Source organism: Pempheris klunzingeri, chromosome 13 (genome assembly GCF_042242105.1).
Source record: "Pempheris klunzingeri isolate RE-2024b chromosome 13, fPemKlu1.hap1, whole genome shotgun sequence".
NCBI classification, from domain to species: Eukaryota; Metazoa; Chordata; class Actinopteri; order Acropomatiformes; family Pempheridae; genus Pempheris; species Pempheris klunzingeri.
The window spans coordinates 4449201-4458980 of record NC_092024.1 but is presented as its reverse complement, the minus strand read 5'-3'; the positions used below and the strand labels follow the sequence as shown (position 1 = coordinate 4458980).

The following is a 9780-nucleotide window of genomic DNA, read 5'->3' as shown; positions in this document are numbered from 1 at the left end:
TCTAAAAGTCACACAGATGCACGTTGAGCTCTCACATAGTATCAGCTACTGTTGCTATCACTTGATAGACAGACGAAAAATGTTTTCAGTCCAATGCCACTGGATGATGATGATGTAAACACAGCTGGGTGGACAGCAGGCTGTCACTAGGGCCTCTGCTAGATTGGCCCGTGCAGGCAGGTTAGTTGTAGGTGGCCTCTTGTGCATTCTGCACCCACTCTTGTTCTAATTCAGCTTCAGGAATCAGTCTTGTCCTCTTAATCCCACCGCTCCTCCTTGCATCACTCCTAACTGCTCCTTCGATAAGTTTAGCTGGTGTTCTTGGCAGTCTCTTCAGTCCCCTCCCTCTTTTGGGTCTTCTCTTCCATGGGTATCACACAACTGAGTGTTCCTTCTCCGTCTGCACATTTGTTGGAGTGCCTCTCATCTTGTACAATTGCAGGCATGATAGTTTTTTCATCAGTCCGTGTGATTAAAATTGTGTTTTTCTCTGAACTGTCTGTTTTTAAGTTGTTGAGTGTGCTGGTGTGTGTGAGCAGCATCACAGTCGGATGGCCGTTGTTTTCATCAGTGGCCACCTCGTGAGAATCTGTGGCTGGGTTTCCTGGGCTGGCGTTGCCACGGCGACAGCAGCAGCATAGTATCCTGTTGACTGGTCGGACTATTACTCTGTATAGGCCGCGGCGGGCGCTTTCACTGACGAAGCAGTAGAGAGCAGGGTCGGCCACGCAGTTCAGGGTGGTCAGCAACAACGACAGGTGGTAGTAGTTAAATATTCCTGGAAATGAAGAGGCCACATGCTTAAAATGTTTCGGCGTTATTCACTGAATTACTTTGTAGAAAAAAAAAAACCCACCTGCAATAAAATTGCAGTCCCGCTCCAGCAGGGTGCGAACTAACAGGAAGATGTGGTAGGGGGAGAAGCAGACGAGGAAGATGAGGATTGTGCTGCTGACTAACTGCCTGATCCTTATCTTCTGATCCGGCTGCGTCCCAGCACTCCGACCCACAGCACGCAGGACACGAAGGTAGCTGATCTGCACAGAGAAAAACACGCATCAGACCTGATGCACCCGACCCTGACGGATAAGCGGTATAGATAATGGATGGATGGATGGATGGAATTGTTTGAACAGGTTTACAATTAAATCTGGAGAGATGTATTGGAGAAGAGGCTTAAAGAGCAACCCAACTAATTTAGTTAACACAGTACACTATAAAAAAAAGTTGTAGAATACGAGAGGAGTCTTTGGTGTTTAGACTTTGAACGGGGTAGTGATCCCATGAGCTGTACAGGAAAAAGAAAATATTTTTCCTTACTTTAGCAACAGAATTCTTACGACTAAGGCAAGAAATTACCAGGAATGAAATATGTAAAGGTCTGCGATGACCTGGGACTAAATGAATAGCACAGTGGGGCAGTTGGTCCATATTCCTGCAGGTGGTGCGTGAAGTGGCTTGAGAAGCGACGAAGCTACGAAAAGAGCAGCTTTGGTGGAGAATGATCTGTACAACTGAATATGTTTTCATATTTAAGATTCAGATTGCTGGTCGACGCTAGATATAAATTAAGCTCCTTTCTTATCTCTGGACAGAAAGAGCAAAGTTAGCAGATGCTAACGTTCTGCTGGGAAGCTGATGGATAATTCCTTGCTTGACCAGGAATCTGAAGACTTAATGGCCACAGTGACATTTCCCCTATTGCAACCATTCTCTCACTCTTGGGGGGTTGGTAGGATGAGGCTCACTAAATGTATGTCTTTACTTTGAAGGATCTTTGTCCTAAGACAGGGGTGTCCAAACTACGGCCCGCGGGCCAACTGCGGCCCGTGGTCCAATTTTCATTGGCCCACAGGAAATTCTAAAACTGTATTGGAACACGGCCCACACATGGAACTTGCACTGGACTGTGTTGTACTTCTTAGTCTCACCACTAGGTGGAGTAACTGTCCTGAACGAGGCAGCTTCTCTATAAAATGAGTAATAGAAGAAGAAATGTGCTACAGGTGACCAAAAATGGCAGAATTAAGGAAACGTAAGAGAGCAAGTAAGTGTAGAAAGTTTCGGACGCGGTGTGCGATGAGAGCACAGCTAATAACTAATGAAGATCACTTTTACATTATGGAGGAGCTGCTTGATGTTAGCAGTCTAAAGAGCACCACGACGGGGGAGGATGTGTTTGAAGCTGTGCCACGTGCAGTTGGCATGATGGGACTTAAATGGGACGAGCTGTGTGGAGGTACGATGGATGGAGCTCCAGCTGGGACAGGGGAGCGCAAAGGAATCTATGGTGTCCGCCGAGGGGCAACAAAGTGGAGGTAAGGCTGTTTATTCGAGCACCAGGGCTCTAGCACAGACTATTTCAAGCTTCCCTCTCTGATGCTGATGCTGATGCTGATGCTGATGCTGATGCTGATGCTGATGCTGATGCTGATGCTGGCTAAGTCGTGGCTTTGTGCGGCAGCGGTTTTATTCCCTGAGATCAGAAATGGACCAGTTCAGTGACCCTCTCTGGTTGGCATGTTTAGTGGATCTCACTGATCACCTGAACACACTGAACAAGAGCCTACAAGGCAAAGACCAGCTTGTACCACAACTAATAAATGAAAGTCCACTAATGGAAAGGCTGTTTTTTTTCTTGAATCATATTCAGTTATCAAGCAGAATTTACCTACATTTGATTGATATTGCCAACTTTAATTAAAGTGAGTGGCCCAGCCCTTTGTATGTTTTTCTGTATGTGGCCCTCAGGGAAAAAAGTTTGGACACCCCTGTCCTAAGACAAGTGCTTGAGGGTTGTATAGCCCACTCAGAGGAGGGGTTGGGACAGCAGACGCCAGACGATGTTGAGCAACTTTAGTCAGACTGCTTGATCCGCCAGCTTGAAGCTGAAGCGAGCTTGAAGTTGGACAGCTGACAGCAGCAGAGAAAGAAACAGTTGGACATCAACAGGGTAAGCTGTCCCATACTAACAGGTGCAGCATAACAAACAGGAGACCTTGAACCTTAAGTAAGAGAGAAGGAGGAGCCAATCAAGTATGTGGACATCGACAGCTGCTTTCTTCCTACAGTACCACTAATGCAGAGATTTCCCACACAAAAAGTCACTGGGGGCATAAAGACGTGTTCAGAATATTAATAAATCAACTACTAATGTGATTCAAATGCAATAGAATGCCACTATATCAATAATTGATTAATAATTGTCATCCTACCGATAGAATGGCCAGCGGGAACATGAAGCCAATGGTGAAGCGGTAGTAGTTAATTGGATACTCCCATGACTTCATGGGGTAGTGCTCGAAGCACACAGACTGGTTCTTGCGGTCTCGACTCAGTTCTTTATGGCGGAAGAAAACCACACCCACAGCGATCTCTTTCAGCCAGATGATGGCGCTAACAAACCACGCTGCACTCATAGAGCGGAGAGAGGTGAACCTGGAGGAACAGGGAGAGAAAAGATAGAACATGTCATTAGCATTAAATCCATTTTAATGAAGTTCTGCATTGATAAAACCGCAGGAGCTCAGAGGAGCAGCGGTGAGCAGTCGAAGGAGCTGGAAGATGACGCGTGTGCCGCTTGGCTGTTTTTATCATGCCAAATCCAAGTTACCTTAAAGGATGGACCACAGCCAGGTAGCGATCCAGACTGATGCAGCACAGGAAACCAATGCTGATGTAGATGTTCTCATAGAGCAGGAAGCCACACAGCTGACACAGCCACTCTCTGTGACTCCAGTCATCATCCTGAAAGAACACACATGAAACTCTATGTACAAAACAACAGGTAAGTGACTTTAATGAAAGCAGGACTGTTGCGTAGATAAATGAATACTAGAGGTATATTTACACTGACACCATCATTCTATGATCCAAATACATAAAATGTACCAAATGAGCATACAGTGAGACTACTGTAGAAAGAAATAGAAATAAATCAGATATTCATTAGGTTTAAGAGTCACAACAAATTATTTGTAGAAACTGAAAACATAAAAAGTGCATATGCATTAATGTGATAACCTGCCTATAATTTAAAAAATGTAGAACACAACGTAATTACTTTTTGCATATAATGTAATAACTTTTTTGGGATTGTGACGTATGGAAATAATACATAAACTATATATATATATATATAAACTATATACTAACAGTATTATATTTTCTGTTAGTTATCTTACTCTAACATTTCCACAAATTTTGGGTCATTATTCTAAAGAGAAACACCCAAATGAAAGGACGTCTACATTAAATGGGAATGAATGGAATCAGCAGATCACACATGTGACAGAGTAAACGGATGGTTTTAGTTTACCTGAAAGATGTACTGTAGCCACAGTGGTAACGATGCCAGGTATAACAGATCAGACACGGTGAGGTTCATTAAATAAACTCCCAGCTCATTCTTCTGCTTCAGCTGCTGAGCAGCGTGGTACAAAGAGTACAGGTTGGAGGGAACACCGATCTAGAACCCAGAAGATCATTCACTGTGATTATTTTGAATCTCTTTTTACACGCTGCCCTCCGCTACATCACGTTATTACTGAAGCATGTGTTCAGAATACTTGCCTCTTCCTGTTCAGACAACCCTTAGGCTACAGAAGAACATCCACATTGGACGAACCCTGACCTCCACACTTTGCTACTTACAGGACACTCTACTCGCGTCGGCACTGGACGCTGAATTCATTCAACTGTCCAATATGAATTTTATTGTTTAAGTTTAAGGATTTTGGACAGTTGGGTGCACATTTAAAGCCAACACACACCCCCAACCATCCACTTTGTGCTTTGAAAACACCTTTGAAGATGCAAACACCTGCTGGATAACCGATAACCGTCGGTTTTAGTCGACAACACTGTGACCAAATCACAGAGTGATGTATAAAGTGTTGAGATTACAGATGGGACCTTTGACATGTCACCGGGCTGTGACTGTCACAGCTTCGAGGCAGTTCAAAGTGTCCAGTCCAGCTAAAGTGCATGATACTGGACTGTGGTTGGAACCTGAGTCATCACACTTGTTCTGGGGTTTCTGTAGCTCAGAGTACGGTTTCCTGTGTTCCACTGACCTCCATTTGGAAACAGTTTCCCATTAGCTATGTATTTGTTATTAAGTATTCAGACACCTCAACGGTTTTGCTCAGGTACTCAAGATGTAAACACACTTACCAATAGTACGAGGATATACACGCAGGAGAAGAGGTACTGGTGGATTTCATGGCTGATGGTGCAGTTGATCACGTCCCCCTCAGACATGGTGAAAACCATCACACCCTACTCACGCTCACACCGCTTCACCTTTCACATGCACATTCTCTCACCTTTCACACGTGCACATAACTATATTGACGACACAACACACATGCACACACACAGATCTTCATGTTGGTGGGAGCACTCAGCAGTGGTTTAGACTTGGCTCGTCTGGTTGAGCGTAGGGCCTCTCTGATCAGGTAGTCCAGTTTAGTTCAGCCACTGTGGAACACAGGGAAGAGAGAAGTAAGAGTGGAATTTTGACCCAATGAAGCACCAGGTGAATCACCAAGGTTGTTAGTTTTAGTTTAGTTAGTTGGTAGTTAGTTGGTAGGAGATATTGCACTGAAAACTATGAGCATTATTAGGATTCGTAATTCAAAACAAAATCATGCAACCGTCGTATTGTACTATATATATATATATATATATATATATATATATATATATATATATATATACATACATACACACACACACACACACACACATATATATACACTACTCACAAAAAGTTAGGGATATTCGGCTTTCTGGTGAAATTTCAGGATGAACCTAAAAAGCATTCTAACCTTTCCAGGTGAACTTAATGTGACCTTCTCTAAACTTTTGAATGCACATGTCCAACTGTTCAGTGTCTCAGTACTTTCTGCACAAGTTGCTGTTCTCTAACAAGAAGCTTAACAGCAACATTCACAACAGGTTTGATCCATGAATCCACCAATACATTTCCTGCTTCAGTTAGAATTGGTATTTAAACAGTCCTCCTCATCCTGCTGTTCACATTCTGACATCATGAGACCAAGACGACACCTAACAATTGATCAGCAGCACCTCAACACTGGAGGCTTCAAACAGGAAGTCCTCAGACGGAGGTGTTCACTGAGCTTAGAGGGTCACAGAGTGTCATCAGGAGGTTGGAACAGTGATACAAGGGTTAGGGTTAGGGTTCTCTCTGGGTACTCCGGCTTCCTCCCACAGTCCAAAGACATGCAGGTTAGGTTAACTGGTCACTCTAAATAGCCCATAGTGTGAGCTTGAATGGAGTTGCTGGGGTCAGCTGGGATCGGCTCCAGCCCCCCTGAAGGATAAGCGGTATAGACAATGGATGGGTGGAAGATCACAATACATTTTATAAATTGCACCCTTCAACCTCGGACCCTCATTGAGAACAGAGGGAAGTCCCACAAAAGCCTCAAATTATAAAAAAAAGATGTCAAGAAATGATTTGAAAGGGCCTCACAGTTAGAATTTCCCTCTCACTGCTCGTGTCAATGTGCCGGCAAAAAGAGGAAACAAATAGGAAACCAAAAATCAGCATTTACTTTTGCTGGCTGCCAGACTGTGTTCTTCAGCTGCTCCTCCTTAACTACTATTACAAACGGATACTGGCCAGGAGAGAACATGTAGTGTAATGTATAGTACATGCTCAGCAGAAGCTAACAGAGAAAATAAAAAAGGTATGGTCTCTGTGATTAGAGATTAGAGAAAAACCTTCTGGCTAAAGCCTGCTCTGAGGCCACAAAGACGCTACAGCATCCTCCAGCCAGCCTGCGTTATTACGACAGTGGCAGCAACAGCTCTCCATGATGCATCTATCTTACCGTTACCAGTCCGCCACCCTGCATCTGTGCCACATCACTACTCCAGCAGCAGCCACTGTAAGAACAAGCGCTCATGCTTGCATGTGTGAGGATATTCTCTTGCACCCTGGGGGGTCAAGAGGAAGCTCATATTATGACTGATGTCTGCTGACTCACTCCTTCTGTACTCTTCTAAGATAATACAAGATAAGTAACATTTACACTCAAGAGTTGGAATTCACCCACTAATCAGTGTGAATAACCTTCTGTTTGATACGCCTTTACTTCATCACTTCATCCTGTTAGACATGTGGGTGAAATGTTGTCATAATTAGCACATGATGCATTATGGCCAAAAACATGTTTGGTGAGGTCACAGTGACCTTTCACCTTTCACCTTTCACCACCAAAATATAATCAGTTTATCCAAGTGGGTGTTTGTGCCAAATTTGAAGACATTTCCTCCGTCCCAATCACGAGAATGGGTCGGATGGATGGATGGATGGATGGACAGACAGCGTGAAAACATAATGCCACCAGCCACAGGTACCACCAACATGGAAACATACAAAAAAAAAGGCCCTAAACTACATTTTAACTCCGTCCCCCCGTATAAAGGGCAGTGGATATTGTATGGCACTGGAAAACTTTTAAGGGGGTGTTGAAAATGCAAGTCTGTGGGCATTTATTGACATGAATATTAATACCTATACCATGCAGCTTCACAGTAAGCTGCCACCTAATCTCCAATCGGCCTTTCCATGGTAGACATTAAGACTTGTCAAAGCAGGACAGGAACAGTTGGAATGAATCACGCTAATGATGGCTGGTTCTTGTTAAGGTGAGTCAGTTTCAGGACTCATGCTCACATCGCACTGGCACACTACGCTAACGTTATTTACACCTGTGCTTTTCCTGCTTTGACAAGTCGAAATGTCTACTGGAAAGAGGGTCTATTAGCATAGTAGACCAGGTTACCACAGGAGGAGTCAGACTGAGATAATGCTCTTAAAGAACATAGAGAAACAAACAAACAGGAATATATTATGACTCTGACACTAGACATGGATGCACCAACAGAGCATTTTCACACTTCGTCAGCTTGACGGTCACAGAGTACTGTAGCGTGTTCACAGCCTGAGGCAACTCGCTGGACCAGTTCCAGAACTTTTTGGTCACTTTGAACCCAAAAATAGGGCCCAAGTTTAAAAACAAAAAATCATAAAATTAAAAATGCCGGAGTTATCCTTTAAGGGAGGAGCTGTGGTGCAAACAACTTCCTCAGAAGAATCTCAAACCCACTGCCTGCATGTTAAAATTACAACCACAATACGTTCTATGCCATGCAGTGCATGTGCAGCACCTACTGCACACACGGCCAATGCTGGTGTGTGCTAGCATGTGTCATTTATTTTAAGTCATTTTAAATATCAAAACCAGCACAATTGTCCAGTGCAGCCTCAGGCGATTCACTGTACACTTCTAGTTTAGCTGAAGTAGAGTTTACAGTTTTTATCACATGTCTCTGGTCATCTGCTCCCTTATGTGTTTTTCTCTCTCCAACATCTAACAACTATAATTTGCATAGTGAATAGAATACACTCGGTTCTTCTTACTTTATATTCCTGCATCTGACATTAGAAGTAGAAGGGAAAAGAAGTGGCAGTAAGCATTGCAGTTATAGATGCCCAATTCAAGTTCAGCTACTGAACGGACACTGTTAGAATAAACTAGTGAAAATGAAGAGCATCTAAGTACAGTTTAGCATCCTTTCTGTGCACTCCTGTTCCAAAGTGACACAGAATCAATGGACAGTGAATTCTCTGAGTATAATCTCCACTAGATTTCTTTGCTTTGGCATCCCAGCTTCTTTAGAATGGCTCCATAATGACACACTAGAAAACCATTTAGAGCCACTTCAACACAACACACTTAAACCACAACCATCATCTCTCTTTCTCTCATTCAGTCTGTCCTCCTGTATGAATCTCTCTCTCTGGATATGCTGTGCATTCCTTAAGAGTCAAGCTAACCCAAGCTTTTAACCCTTATTCAACCAGGAGACTGGAATAAATTTATACACATGCTGTAATATCATGTGTATCTGAAAAATAAGGACTCAGTTGTAGAAAAACATATCCGCTCTGCACACCTTCAGCTGTTGACCCTGCCACAAAGGAGTAAACTTGAAGTAAGCTGGGGTGAGGTATTGCAGGCAGAGACCCACTTCCTGCAGTGATGTCCTGTGTGATCATTGCACAATATGACTGTAAAGTGTTAGAAGAATCTAACAAGATGGCTGGGTGCAGACACAGATGTAAATAGATCTAGTGAGCAACATGTGCAGGTATGTCTGAATCATCTCCTATAACCAGCAATAACAAGCATCCCCCATCCAGACTGAAATATTGTGCAATCTTTTCAAATCACAGATGAATTCCCTTCATGCACGTGAATGCAACCGAGTTCAATGATCAAAATTAGAATCTGTGACCAGTGTAACATCTGTAAACGGTGTAAACATCTGTAGATTCATGTGTCAAATGGTAATAAGTCTCCAGTGGAGTCACACAGAGCAGGTGCAGCAGTCTTAGTGATGCATAGTGCATAAAGGTCAAAGAAGGTTGTGCAACATGTCATCCAAAGATAGAGATGCATCGATACAACTTTTTCTCTCCAAGTACCGATACCTCAACCACAGGGTGAACTACCAATCTGATTCCAGTGTGCTCTGTTCCCAAGATTTAAGATTTAAAGACATATGACTAAGAGTAATTACTAAGAATAATACTTTGCATACGTTGTTTTTTGCACCAAAAAATACACTGTTAAAAATTCTTAAAATAACATTAACATTCTTCTCTCTCATTGAAAAATCCAGAATGGTCCTTACCAGCACATGAAGTCACTGAAGCCTAAATTACCAACAGCAAATATT

The 9780-nt window shown here is 43.1% G+C and overlaps 1 protein-coding gene across 1 annotated transcript; it reads right to left on the bottom strand.

Moving 5' to 3' along the window:
- Positions 1-308: 308 nt before the first annotated feature.
- Positions 309-5274, bottom strand: LOC139211910 (ovarian cancer G-protein coupled receptor 1). The gene is made up of 6 exons (XM_070842331.1): positions 5176-5274; positions 4319-4468; positions 3614-3747; positions 3216-3438; positions 857-1037; positions 309-778 (listed from the first exon to the last, which is right to left on the bottom strand). Exons 1-6 carry the CDS (start codon positions 5272-5274, stop codon positions 309-311), a joined length of 1257 nt encoding a protein of 418 aa, XP_070698432.1.
- Between the last annotated feature and the right edge of the window lie 4506 nt (positions 5275-9780).